The following is a 15,121-nucleotide window of genomic DNA, read 5'->3' on the forward strand; positions in this document are numbered from 1 at the left end:
CTTGGTGGATTATTGGTTCGAAGACCACTCCTTATGGCTCTCCTGCCCTTTTTTTGCAAGTGAAGATTGGAATTTTAATTGCTCAACCACAGTTTTTAATTCATGATGCCCAGAAAGGGCATGGTTTATTAATTAGTTCTGATTATGAGGCACCTCGAACTGGGGCCTGGCTGTTTCTTGATCGGTTTCAACAGCTCTGAAATTACTGTCTGTAAGGACACAGAAGTGTAATTATGCAGACACTGGCTTTTCGGCTCTGCCAGGTTAAACCCTCTAATATGCATACATATTACAATGTCTTAAGAGGCATTTATTGAAATGCCATAGTTTAATAGTTTAGGCTTACAAAATCAAGCTCTCTTATGTTACAGGCAATAGCCAGTTAATTGGATGTTTTCTCCCAGTGCATAAAAATGTTGGCTTAAATACACACACATTTAATTAATTTAAAAAAAAAAGTGTGAGAAACAGTATTACTTCGTAGTTAAAAGCAAGAACTGCGGAGCCAGGCTGCTCGGATTTGATTCCTGCTTCTGCCTTTTCCAGCACTGTGACTTGGGGGTATGACTTACCCCTTTTCCATCTCTGCATCTTTGGTAAATGAGGATGTTCACACAGCACGTGTCATAGATGGTTGTGAGGGTCTAACGAGTGAGTACACAAAACACTTAGCAGAGTTCATGGGATCTGGTCAGTGTGCTTTTTACTGGTCTCTCTGACACATTTGTTTGTATTTATGTGTTATTAAACCTAGTTGTGATGTGCTGACAGAATTAGGGGTATCTTTGTGTGGTAGGAGCTGAAACTTTCCCTTAATATCTATTCTCTTCTTCTTCCACAATAATGGCCTCTCCTCCTCACCTCCTCCTCACTTTCCAGCTGGATTGGCACCAGGTTATCCAGAGTTAAGAGTAAAATTTATTTTCCCTCTAGAAATGGCCATGTGGCTAAATTCTGGTCAATGGTTTGTAAGCATATATAATGTGTCAACCTCTGCAAAACATTCTTAAAGGAGGAAGCATGGTGTGACCATCGCTTCTTCCTTCCTGCTGATGGGAATTTGGTTAATGTGACTGGGACTCAAGCAGCCACATAGGATTAACAGATGGCAGGCTAGAGATGCAGAGGAGGAAGGGCCATAGGACTGAGCCCCTCACAACTCCAGAGAGCAAAGCTGCCCTGGCAGCCCTTTTCTTTTGCTGTAGACTTTTAGCAAAAGAAAAACAAACCTTTATATCATTCAATACACTGTAATTTGAGCACCTGCTGCAGTCAGATCTAGTCTCTGGGAAACACTCTGCCCTCCTGAATTGGACCATTCTCTCATTATTTTGACTGCAATGTGTAGAAATCTCAGGATGCTAAGGCACAAAGAACCATGAAAAGGTTTCACCTACACTTTGTTTTCTGTTAGAGGCACTGTTTTACCACACCCAGGCATGGCCACACTGTTCTTACTGTGCTTGAGGGGAGAACGGACTTGGCCTCAAGCCTCGATTGGTGATTGGAGATGAACTACTCGACAGTAGAATTATGCACAGAACTGATGTCAGAAGGGATATTCTGACAATTTTATTACTGCTTCCGGACCAAAAATTGTGGGCCGTTGGAGAAATATAGTGGCAATTTTCTGTTGCTTTCTTTGTTATCCACAAAAACGAGTTTCTCGATTTTCTCTTTTCTACACATATCAACAAGAATCAAGATTCATGAACAAAGGGGCTTTAGGCAGGGAGATGTTGATGTTATCTGTCCTTTCTCAGGACAGACGTGGAAACCGTTGAGTGATTTCAGTATATCTTGTTCAGGAACAGTGATAATAATCTCTTGTGTTTTCTTCTTGTTTCTCCCCTCTCCCCACCTTGGAATTGAAAACTTGTTTTCTGGTGGTTCTAGAGATCTCTGGACTCCTTTAGGGATTTGGCTGAGCTTTCCTCACAAAATTAGTGAAAAGGAGAGTGTATACCTAAGGCTCTAAGAAGAAACAGCGTGCCTGAGGTAGAAAGCAGGATGATCCCTTATTTCTATTTGTCTTAACTGGGGAAGAGGCCAGGCATTGTTCATCAAAATTAAGTCAGGTTTCTGGAAGCCATGGAGTGTTGTCTTTCCTTCAGGAAAATCCTTAGCCTCTGCCACATCTGTCTACCCTTTCCTTATGGGGTTCCCATTAGACATACATTAGACCTTCTCACTTCATCCTCCACATCTCTATCTTACGTTTTCCATTCTTTTCAATATCTTTGTGCTACAATCTGTATAATTTCTTCTCATCTACAAGTCACTCACGAATTCCTTCTTTTGATATGCCTACCTATTGAAGTTTTAATTCTGGTTTGTTATTGTAGTTATATATTATATAGCAATAATTATTAGTACTGGTACTACTACTACTAGACATTTCTTTTGGTGATTTCACTAATCTGTTAGGTCACTTTAAAAAAATATTCTCTGGAAGATTCTCTCAAGCTTTTCCTTTGTTTCTTTACACATGGTAAACATATTTGTTGCTTTGTTGTCTGTGTTGTCCCTGCTGTCAGTTATTTTTACTAGTTCTGGCTCTGCTATCTTGTTTCCATGTGTGCAACACTTCCTTAGATTTTATGCTGTTCATTGCCCTTAAAAGTGATTTACAGGGACCCTTTGAAGCCTAGGATGAAATTGCCTTCCTCCAGAAAGGATTTGCCACTGATTTTGCTAGTTCCCTAGAGACTTGTCTAGCTTGGGACCTTTTTAAACCAGGTTTAAGATTTAATCACTCATGGATAGCATAGTCCTCAGCACATAATAAATGACTGATAAATTTTGGCTGAATGAATAAATCTTTAAGTTATCATACTTACTTTCTTAACTTAATTTCTCTGTATGTTCAGCTGGTCAGTTAAAGGATTACTGTTTTGAATACCATTTCCAATGGGGTGTCCTTTATTCAAGATGGTGATTGTCATGTCTTCTCTCCTTCATAAATTCTTCAACTCTGTGCTACACAGGAAGTGGTTACTTGGTAAATATGCTTCTGGGCTAAGACTTGCCATCCTCCCCATGCTTCTGGCCATGAGTGGGTCAAACCACACATTTCTGGGACTCCTTACACTTTCCATGGATAGTTCGAGTAAAACTCAGATTATCTCTGGCAGCAACTCCCCGTGGCTCTGTAATTAGTGGATCTACCTCTGATATCTTTTCTCTTTAGGACTCCTGCTCTTCCTTTGCTCTCCATAGCCAACCTCTGACTCTGTCATTCCCTCACTCATAGACCAAGACCACCATGGCTATCATCACTGGCTATGGAGTGAAGTCCAAGCCTATTAGCATGTCTTTTTGCCTTTTTTTTTTTTTTTTTGTCTAGTTGGGGTAGCCAGATTTCATGAAAGAATGTGATCTCTGGAAAGTCCAACTCCAGCTCCATTACTTACCAGCCACAAAATGAAACTTCTGTGCATTGTTGTGCCGGTGTGTAAAATAATATTAGTCTTGCAAGGGATAAGGTATGTAGAGTTCCTAGGTCCATCAGAATAAGAATAGCTCTACAAAACATTTCTTTCTAGTAGGGTCTGAAAGGAATGACAGTTTATTTTCCTATTGCTTATGGACAGATGGACACTCAGAACGTGTCCTGGCCCATGTTTTCTCTGACCTTGGTTGCCTTATAAATAAAGGGGTGGCTTGGGGCGCCTGGGTAGCTCAGTCCATTAAGTATCCAACTTCGGCTCAGGTCATAATCTCATGGTTCACAAGTTCGGGCCCCACGTCAGACTCTGGTGACAGCTAGGAGCCTGGAGCCTGCTTCAGCTTCTTTGTCTCCTTCTTTCTCTTTGCCCCCTCCCCTGCTTTTAGTCTGTCTCTCCCTCAAAAATAAGTAAACATTTAAAAAATTAAAAAAAAAATAGGGTGGTGCCTTGAACGGTCATACTGAAGCTTAAAGGTGGGAAGGTATGTATGTAAAGCGTCTGGAGGCATACTTGGCACATCGTTAGGTATATAATACATGTTCCTTCTTTATTCCATTCAAACTGAGGTCCAACTTGCCTTTCCTATGGGATTGAAATACAAATTGAAAATCAGAGTACATTATATAAAAGAAGGATTGCTATTCCTTACTCTCTAAAGTCCTATCTTCCCTTTAAAGCCAAGTTCAAATGACATCTATTCTATGAAGCATCTCTGGATTCTCACTTCTACAACACTTATTTCCTACTCCAGCCAGAAGGATAATAATGCAACCAAAGGAGAACCTTCAAACCAGTTCAGCTATATTTGAATTTCCTGTATATCAACAAGTATGATTCTATACAAAGCTAAGCTGTGCTCTAGCTTCTACCAAAACATTTTTAGAGATTAAAAAAATTCAATGTCTTCCAAACCAGTCTATTTATTCTAGCTTTGGACAACTTAAATCTGTCCTCTTAAATTTTCTGCATTTGTTCCTAGGTATGTTTGTATTCCTTTTTGAAATATATTGCCCACAAATAAACAATATTCCTTAAAATACACTGTCCACAAATGCCCTTTCTTCTTCTGTAACTGCAGCCTGTGCTAACAGATTTGTGGGGACCATGGAGTTGTTTTCTCCTAACTACACTTATATTCAGTTAAAACCCTGAGATCTCCTTCTCAAATATGTGTTGGTATTAAATGACATCTCCTCTGTCTTGAATTAGTGTGGCTATTTTTGATACCTGTGGCCGAGTTCCCCAATACCTGCCCATATTTCTTGCATCTCGGTGTGTTTGGCCTGCTTATTATATTGCCGTGAACCTAACTTGTCCCTCATATGTGATGCAGTTTCCTCATGAGTTATCCCAACATACTGTCTTCCTGTTATAACACTCAGCTCATTCTGCTTTGTGCGCTGTTTATGTGCTTGTATTATGTCACAGTCTTGGGTGGGGTTCCTGAGAAGCAGAGCCTCTGTCTGCGGGACCAGGCGGCATCTCTGTAGCTTCCCAGACTTGGTGGCTTCTGTTGGTTTAACAGCTGTTTTCCAGAGCAGGTGGGCAGCTAAGAGTTGTTCTCAGCCAACACACAGCAGCTGGGAAATACATGCTCAGGCTGGTGGAAAGGATCTGATGGCACCGAGCAGCATCCACTATAGTCACCCATGATTTTGAACTCTGGAGATGGAAACTATCTATTGTTTATTTTTGCAGTCTCTGTAAACCTGGCCTCATGTCTTGCACAGTAAAGGCATTAGATTGTGGATTTGAATCATTAAAGATCTGGAGTAAATGTCCACAATCCATTTTCTAGTTTGTATCCAGTCCAGTCCACTGCCGCTTGTAATAACAGATACTGGTGAGGAACTTCTCCAATCCCCTGCCCCCGCCCCACCCACAGACAAGCACAGAAGCAGACTGTGCGAGTGATAGAGGGAAAGATATGGAAGTTTATGTTGCATGTTCCAAGAATCTAGTTGCCCTGTCAACTTAGAAGCTGTCTATGGACCACATGTTTAAATTCAGAATAGGCAAACAACTTCCTTTTTTTTTAATATATTTTTTTTTTATTTTGAGAGAGAGAGAGACAAAGCATGAGCATGAGGAGGGGAGAGGCAGAGAGAGAAGAAGAGAATCCCAAGCAGAGTCTGTGCCTTCAGTGCAGACCCCGACATGGAGCTCAAACTCACGAACCATGAGATCGTGACCTGAGCCAAAATCAAGAGTCAGACCTTAACCAACTGAGCTGCCCAGTTGCCTTGGCAAATAACTTATTAAGACCAAAGAAACACATCGGAGAGAAGGATTTCAGTTTGCTCCACTAAGCTCTTGAACTATTTTTTTTTTAATTTTATAAAAGTAATATGTGCATATTGGCTAAACATAAAAATGGTATAAAAGAGTGATAAATGAATAGTAAAGTCTATCTCTCCATCAGCTTGGGTTTAATTTCCACTCCCAAGAGCTAACTGCTGTTAACATTTTCTTATGTTTGTATCTAGAAATAGTTATATATATATATATATATATATATATATAACTTATGTTATATGTTATGTGTATATATATATATACACACACACACAAGGCTATGTATTTATGATTTATATGCAAGAGATTAGAGCTCTACCATTTTTATTTTTTTTTAATGTTTTATTTATTTCTAGGAGAGAGAGAGAGAGACAGTGTGAGCAGGGGAGGGTCAGAGAGAGAGGGAGTCACAGACTGAAACAGGCTCCAGGCTCTGAGCTGGCAGTCAGCACAGAGCCTGACGCGGGGCTCGAACCCACAAACCGTGAGATCATGACCTAAGTGAAAGTCGGACGCTTAACCGACTAAGCCACCCAGCTGCCCCTCTACCATTTTTAAACTAATAATAGATCGTGTAGATCTTTCTACATCAGCACATCTATAGCTATCTTATTTTTTAAAATGACTGTACAGCTAGCTGTCTTACGGTTTATTATTTTTCTTATGGACATTGAGATTGGTCCTAGTTTTCAGCTCTTTCAGAAAGTATTTTTGCTCTTACTAATTTTTTCCATTGCAAAATAAGTATCCTTTTATGTAAGTTTTTTTTTTCTTTTTTTTGCCTGTATGTGCTTAGCTGTATTAAATTAAAAATCCTATTCTTGCTTCTGAACAGAAAAATGATGTCATGGGTAGAGAATGTGGCTACCAAATTCCCAACTTCTGTATTGAACAATTATGTGCCTTTAAGCCTAAGAAGGATGATTTCTCCTTCTTTGCCCGTTTGTCTCTCACCCTCTTCCCCAGAATGCAGTTTATAATCAGAAAAGATAAAAGTTGTCATAGTTGAAAAAAGCTGAAAGTAATTCTCAAGTTCAGGTCATCATAATGGCAAATTCTAAAAACCACTTTGGTATAGAATTTAAATAACAGAAAAACTATTTTGAGAGGCACAGAAATTGTGGATCTTGCTCAGAGTTTAAGAGGTTCCGTATTAAGACCTCATCTAATGCTAGTTTCAAAAAAAGCAATCAGACCTTCCAGAAATCCAGCCCTGATGTACTTAAAAGCTGTTGTCTTTCTCTTTACAGTGAAGTACATGCGAGAAGCCACACCCTATGTGAAGAAAGGCTCCCCAGTATCAGAGATTGGCTGGGAAACGCCTCCGCCAGAGTCCCCTCGGTTAGGGGGCGGCTCCTCAGACCCCCTGTCCTCGCAGGCCTTCTCCTTCCACAGAGATCGGAAAAGCATCCCCCTCAAGATGTGTTACGTCACTCGGAGTATGGCTTTGGCTGACCCTGAAAACAGGTAAAGAGCCCCGAGATCTCCTCTGGCATTGCCATGGCTATGCCTACATTCTGAAAACACTCCTTGGTTTCTACAGAGTAGCCTGAAAGGGTCCCACAGAGATAGTGTTGTGTGTTCAAGTCAGGCCTCCCTCATTCCCTTCCTCCAACCTTCTTCCTTTCTTTTATCCCCTTGACTAATCTGGGTACTGAGCTTGGGTTCTGGAAAGAGTTGAAGAATTGAAGTCAAGACGCTAAGTGTCTTCCCTGACTCTCCGGTTGCTAGTTTATGTGACTTTGGTAGAAAGGGATATACACAGAATCTGAAGCAGGCTCCAGGCTCTGAGCTGTCACCGTAGCACCCAACACAGGGCTTGAACTCACGAATTGTGAGATGGTAACCTGAGCTGAAGTCAGATGCTTAACCAACTGAGCCACCCAGGCACCCAGATAATAATATTCATTATTAATGTTAGGTAATAATGGGAGTTAGGAAAAAAAGGGAGTGGCTTTGATCCAACCCTGGAGTGCTATCTCTCAAAGCCTGTACACGATTTCTCATGCCATGGGATAGATATATCACCCAATCCATGGCAGTTATAAGGAGTCCAGCAAGACCAGCAAATTTGTGGGCCCCTGTTTCCCCAGACATCTTATTTAACTCATCTGAACAGGAGACATCTACCTGGGAGGAAAATGAGAGCCATGTAGAAGAGAAGGAAGAGGAATGGAGCCAGCAAATGGCAAATCTTGGTGACCTTGGCAGACACATTCAAATGCTAAAAATAGGGACAGCTCTACTGGCCCTTATTTGTAACATGTGTGGGACAGCTGCAGCCTACCCAAGTGGGATGCATTTGGCTGTGCTCTGAGCTGCTGAAGGGGAAGAGCCAAAGGGAGCAGGGATGGGGGGAAGTTGCCTCCTCGGCTCAGAGCTCAAGGCCTTTCTCATTCTCTTCCTAGTAAGCTTGCTCTAAGGAAGTGGCCAGCCCCTCTGACTCCAGCAGCTGGAGGACCCACTCTCCTCCCCTCACCCCTCCCAGGCCAGTTGTGTCTGTAAGGAGCAGTGGTTGTAGGAGAGAGTGGGGAGGATCAGCCAAAGAGGCATTGGAGTAGGCAGCCTGGCAAGGAGGCAGAATTCGCCCACTCTTCCATGAGCCACTCGAACCTGTTCTATGTTTTGTCTGCCTTGATTTCTGCTGATTTTCCTGAGCCTTCTGTTGATGCCCTGGTTACTCTGCATTTGATCTTTGCGAGTCTCTAAGCTACCAAATCAGACAAGTCCTTTCTTCCAAGAGTCTGATGTCTAATTCATCATTTATCGAGTGCCCATCTTGTGCCGGGCGTTATGCTAAGTTAGTTGAGACCAGAGGCTGCAAAGTGGCAGCCTCCAGGTGTACCCAGGTGGCAGATATGGTCTGTCTAGCGTGTAAAAGAAATATGAATTACTTACCACGTTGAATCATTGGGAAATTTCACATTAAAAAGCCAGATTTCTGCTTTTCTAGACAAATGGATAGATCTGGGGGTGTTATTAGGCCCACGTTGCTGCAGGCAGGTTTCTAATCTACAGGAGCCCGGTCGAGGCCTCTCCTCCTTGTATAAGGGAATGAATTCTCCTCAACACTCCTATTGCCACACCCTTGGGGGATTCCATTAGTTACCTGCCTGGTCCTTGAGACTGTACCCCTCCTTAGTCCTCTAAACAGCCCTCTGAGTTTCTCTCATTATCCCCACTCTATAGATCAAAACTGAGGCTTAATTTTTATAGACATTCCAAACATCATATGCCTAAAATACAGTTTTGCTGGGTTTTGAATCCAAGCCTATGGTGTGGGTGACAGTGTCAGTTTGCCATTACCAAAAAAATGCAGAGACTAGGAAATGTGGAATATTTTAGGAGAGATTCGTGCCCGGGGAGAGAGCTTAAGTAGATGATTTCTAGGGTTGTTTTCAGCTGCGGACTATACACTCTAACTTCCTCCTAAGGCACTGAATTCTATTTTAAAGAAGATTTTGGGACACATCAGGCCTTAGTTCAAACATTGGAGACTTCCTTTGTCAATCCAGAAGACAGAATGGATCTTTAAACTTTTATATCAGTGGCCTTCAATCCACCATTGATGAGGCGGTGTGGGAGGGCCTAGCCTGGCAGAGTATGAGAACCACAGGGCAGGATTGAAAATGAGAATCCAGCTAAGCCAGAGGGTCCAGGAGGAGACTTCAGTCCAGATAGACCCAGAACTGCTGGTAATGAGATTGACCTTTCACAATGTATCCACATATCAAATCACCATGCTATACACTTTAAATATCTTAAAATTTTGTCAATTATACCTCAGTAAAGCTGGGGAAAAAGATTATGGTTTTACGTGAATCTTGACCCTGGTCAAGGAAGAGAAGAAAAGAAAAAGGAAACAAATATTTAATGGAACTCCGGTTACATACTGGGCAGAGTATAATGTACTAGTCAGAAATGTGGTCTCTGCAAAACCCAAGTCAGTGCTGAACACAAGACGCACCAAACACGAAGTGATTTTAAAAGGCAAAAAACAAAGAGATGGGTAAAGCATACAAGGCAAATGTACACTAACAGCGTTAACAACAAAAAGTACCAGTTTAACTTGATGTGTGACAGGGTAAAATGCAGACTGAAAGCATAAAACAGGACAGAACTGGTTGATGCTGCAGACCGGAGTTCACAAGGAACATTCAACAGTTGCAAATGTGCCCCAAATAACACAGTAGTGGCCTTTGTAGAAGATGCAGGAAGAAATAGAAATGTACTAATATGAGGTCATTCAACATGCCACTCTCAGTCCAAGTCAGGGCACATAGACAAAAGGTCAAAAAAGATCTAAAAGACCCAAACAACATCATTAACAAGGGAGACCCAGATACATCACAAACTTGGTACACTAATAATAAAGAATATGCTTTCCTTTCGACTCCAGATAGAACACTGACAAAATTAACTATAGATTAGCTCACAAAAAAATGCAATAAATTTCATGAGGTAGGAATACTATAAACAACATTCTCTGACAAATAGTGGAATAAAAGTAGGAAATGAATAACAAAACCGAAGCACAGAAAGCCTTTCTTCTTGGATTTTTAAAAGCTGTGAAATAACTCTTGGGTCAAAGGGGAAACAGAAACTGAAATTGTAGCATTTCTTAGAAAATGAACATAACGCATATGTTAAACATAAAAGAGAAAGAAAGAGAAAAGGAGCGTCATCTATGCAGCGAGCGAGACCCACGATGGATTCTCAGCTCTACCACTTACGCATGAATTTCAGCAAGTGTCTCATTCACTCTAAATAACAACCCTCGGTAGTAGGTACTCTGATCTCTATTTCATAGACAATGAAATGTAGTTCAGAAATGAGAGCTGAAGCCAACAGTAGATCTGGGTTCCAACACAATGTCTGGCTTCTTAATCATGATACCCCATTGCCTGTGACTCTAGCCTCTGGCAGAACAGCTCCCTTGGACTGTCAATGCAATGGCCAGGAGTCAGTGGGCTCCTGGATGCTAAAACCTGAGAACTAATGACAAATGCCACAGCATCTTGGGACTAATCCCCTCAGTTGGTGACATATAGCCACTTATAGTTTGCATTAAAAACTCTAATGTTCAATTTCTCAAATAGAAAAGGCCATAGAACAGCAGGCAGGATTGCTACTCTTTCTGTGGAAAAGGTCACCCAGCAGGCACTGAATCCACAAGAATATGTCACTGCTAGTGGTTGTCAATGATTACAACACTTTTTTTTAAAAATTCTGCTTCATAAATAACTCGTTGTTCATATTTGGCTCTTCGCTGCCCTTGTCCAGAGACACACCCCCAGTCCTCCAGACTACTTGGACATATTCCCTACTGGGTGCTTTGTTTCCAGCTTGTTCCTTCCTCATCCTCTACCATCTACCCTACACCCAGCTAGCCAAGGGAGTAAGAAAGACCCAAAATGTGTCCATTTGCTGAAGATGGCTCCCTGTCACCTTCACTGATATCAGAACTACTCAGTATTACATAAAAGCCTTATGTAATAAGGTCCTGGACCTTCCCTAAGTGTCCTGCTCTTCCCATCTCATCCTCTATTCCCCAGCCACCCTTAAATAATTTACTTTCCTGACCACTTCCTAGTCACCTTTTAAAATTCAGGTGAGACACTGGTCACACTATACCCTGTGTGTAGATCTGTCCATGAAAGCAGCTTTCATAATGACTTGAGATTTTTTCTTATGTGCTTACCCATTTCAGAAAGTTATCAAGTCCCTTGAGATCTGAACATCCCATGTTGTCATTTTAATATCCCCACTTCCTAGAACATTGCTTGATACAAAGCAGGCATTCAAAAATATGTGCTATGTATGATATATGGCATATTTGTCTGTCAATTTTTGGTATTCTTTACTTTCTCCCAAACTTTAAGGAAAAAAATACCTTCCACTAAAAATCCTCGGGAATAAGAGAACAAATAAAAACAGTTCTATCTTGACAGGTTCAGCAAACTTAAATAAACCATAACAACCCACTAACGAAGCCTGTTATTGGGTTGAAAGCAGATGGACCTTTATGGGTGGTGTATGAAGCTTTTGTCATGACTATGTGGTCCAGTAATAGACTCCACTGTAGATCTTCATGGGTAAATTATGAAGCAGTGCATACAATGTTTCTTGAAAAACTGTGTGCTTTTTTATTTACAGTGTACAAGTGAAAAGTCCACAGAAGATGACATTGTTATTTGAAATGGAAATCCTCCACTCAGCACACAGTGATTCAGAGGGGTATGATCTGATAAGTCCTGTGGTAGATGTGGATATGTTCTCACAAAATGCCCTCAGTGATGTTACCACAGCCCAGTGCCCAAGTTGTAGCCACAGAAGGTCAGAAACCTGATTAGTGGCGACACTGGATCCATCTCCGAGGAGTGGGCTAATATTAACCCAAACAAATGCAATTGTTAAGCAGATGTAAACACTCAAGTGGGACAATATATATGTCCTCCCTTTACAGGCAGTCTGTATTAGAAGACAAGTATAGAAATAAGCAGTATAGGGGCGTCTGGGTGGCTCAGTCTCAGTTAAGCATCCAACTTCGGCTCAGGTCATAATCTTGAGGTCCATGACTTCAAGCCCCGCATTAGGCTCTGTGCTGACAGCTCAAAGCCTGGACCCTACTTCATTATGAGTCTCCTTCTCTTTCTGCACCTCTCTCTCTCTCTCTCAAAAGTAAATAAAGATTTAAAAATATTACAAAAAAAGAAAGAAGCAGAATATCAAAACACCCAGTAACAAAAAGAGTATGGACTTTCAAGGCAGCCTAAGCAATAGATTCTCTCTATGTGAGTTCAGTTGTCACCATGTTATCCATACAAGAAATGCTAGCAGACCTTAAGGGATACATTTTAGACAAGGAAGCTAGAAGCCACCCCTTCCAGAATGAGGAGAACTTTGCCAGGATAGCCATTATGTTTATTATTGCTTTACTGAGACCCCCCCCCATCTCCTTTGGGCTGTGCATAAATGGGTGGGGCTACCCTACATGGATGCCCCCCTTCCCTTCTATTCTTCCAGTCTTATTCCTAATGTGGACCAGAACAGCGGACCTTGTTTTTGCTCATAAAATTAAATAACATTCTAGTCTTGGCTCTCCAAAGTTGCTCCCTTTGTTCTGAGTTTAGATGATCCTAAGCACTTTAGTTACACATTTGGAAACACAAGGTCTTTTGGTAACCACCAGAAAAGAGTAATCACTTTACTAGTTGAGCCTGATTTCCTACTTTTCCCAGTGTTTGGGGGCACACTATTGTCCCCCTCACCCAAAGCTTATGTAGAGTTCTCAACTGTACTCTTCAAACTTGGAATCCTATTGAAAAGGCCTCTCTATTAGGCCAACTAGGGTGAAGATTCATGAGGTTCTACTACCCATCCTGTCTCTATAGGAAATCCTTGCTCATGAAAAGTGCTACTCCTCTTAAGAGGCTTACAAAGTGTGTGCTTTCTTGGTTCTGTTTTCTCCAGGCTGGTTGGGTACACCATGGTGGCCTAATAACGGAAAGTATTGCTAGCACACCATGATTGACAATGCATTTTGGAGACAAATGGAAAATGTAAACTCAATTTACAGTGGCACTATAGTAAGTGGACACAGTTTCAGTGTCTAAAAACAGAGGCCCAAATTAACCACCTGCTAATATCAGTGAGCATAACTCTGGAGGTGAGGTTAGAAAATAGGAGTTTGGATCTCAGTTCTGTCACTTAGTCCCTTTCATTTTAGGTAAATGACCTAATCTCTCTGATTCTGAGCTTCCTTGTCTATAAAACATGCTTGCTGACACTGACCATATAGAACTGTTATAAGGATTTGATGCCCCTGTAGGCACCCCCAATTCCTGGCAACATAACTGTGCCATAAATGCAGCTTTCAATTAAAAGATCCTCAGTCCTGGGTGCCAGGGGAGGGAGGAGTTTTCTTCCCAGCAGAAAGAAGTTTCCAGGTCATCTCCTCAAACTGTTGGGCAGAGATTATTTTGTAAGACATTCTTTCACAGAGGTTTTTAGCCTTTTGGGATTTCTGGCTCTCTGCAGGAAGCTCGTTCCAGTTTCCTAAGTCACAGAGCCTTAACTATTATGTATGTGTCAAACTCCAAGTCCTCAGCCCACTTCTACTACCAACATACCATGACCCCAATACTCCAATACTCACCACCATTGTTTTCATTGCCCTCCCGTCCTTTTTTTTTTTTGATATCTGGGAGTTTCCTTTTCTTTTTTGCAAGCTCAGTAGTACATTAAAGCCCAAACAAACAAACTTTTCTTATTACATCTTATCTGGTATATCCAGGTATTAATAAGCAGAAGGGTTTCTGAATTTATGTAAACCACTGTGGACCTAGAAGCCTCCTCACATGGCTAAGTTAAACTTTTACCATCATGTATAAAACTAAAGTCAAACAAACAGACAAACATGACTGTTATCTTTTACATGATCTACCACTTTCATTTGAAAGTGTGGACTTTCTTCTACCACCAAGAGCACCATTTTGGTCATGTTTATTCATCTCTCTGTATCTATCTGTTATCTTTGTCTATCTATCTGTCTATTGTCTCTATCTACTATAGGTCTATCACATTATGTATCTATCTATCTATCTATCTATCTATCTATCTATCTATCTATCTATCCATCTATCTATCCATCCTTGCTTTGTATCTAGATAACCCCTACTGAAGTATTTTTACTCTTGAAAGGTATGGATAAAAAGAGATGACCTTGGTATTTTATTCAACAGTGCTCACATTCTGCTTTTGAGAAATACAGGAAGTGAAATATATAGTAACGTTTTAACAGTTTGTTTAAAGGTGGTTGGGAAAGGAAAGTTCAGGGAAGTTGGGCTGAAGTAGTCAGAAATCTGAAATAGGAAATAAAGTCTTAAACAGCTGTGTCATTTTTTAAGTGTACATAGGCAAAGTAAGGAGACATGACTTTAGCATTCACAACAGACCTAAGAAAACAGATAAGACACTCCTTTTTAAATGTTATTTTAATGAAAGTTTAAATGTTACCAAAATAATAAAAGCAGATAGTTTTTAAAATATTTATTATTAAAAAGTAATGGGTGTTTATCATTCATTTTGAAGCCTATTTGTAAACCATGAGAGAGACTCACATGTAGGATCTGGGAAATTTTCTCACATTATGTATTTGGTAATGTCCTCCATTTTCTTTGTTCTTTCTCTCTGGATCCCCTGTTGGAAAGATGACCTCATGGATTGATTTTTTTTATGTCTATTTTTTTCTCTACTACTTCTGTCACATTTCTTAAGCTTTAATTTTGTGACCCTTTTCATGAATATATTGTGTTTAAATTTTACTTATTATATTTTAGCTTTTTTTTATTCTCTGAATGTTCCTGTTTAGTGGA

The 15,121-nt window shown here is 40.7% G+C and overlaps 1 protein-coding gene and 1 long non-coding RNA gene across 2 annotated transcripts in view; one reads left to right on the plus strand and one right to left on the minus strand.

Moving 5' to 3' along the window:
- Positions 1–15,121, plus strand: part of SNTB1 (syntrophin beta 1) — a 222,810-nt gene that overhangs the window by 84,906 nt on the left and 122,783 nt on the right. Inside the window, exon 2 of the mRNA XM_039227227.1 lies at positions 6,995–7,211. Within this exon, the coding sequence (XP_039083158.1) occupies positions 6,995–7,211 (217 nt within the window). The remainder of the gene's footprint in view (positions 1–6,994; positions 7,212–15,121) is intronic.
- Positions 3,978–4,770, minus strand: LOC120228678. Its single transcript, XR_005527560.1, has 2 exons — positions 4,677–4,770; positions 3,978–4,031 (listed from the first exon to the last, which is right to left on the minus strand). It is a non-coding gene; the product is annotated as an uncharacterized LOC120228678 (long non-coding RNA).

The sequence above is a fragment of the Hyaena hyaena genome, unplaced genomic scaffold (genome assembly GCF_003009895.1).
Source record: "Hyaena hyaena isolate Hyena2069 unplaced genomic scaffold, ASM300989v1 scaffold_26, whole genome shotgun sequence".
In the NCBI taxonomy this organism is placed as follows: Eukaryota; Metazoa; Chordata; class Mammalia; order Carnivora; family Hyaenidae; genus Hyaena; species Hyaena hyaena.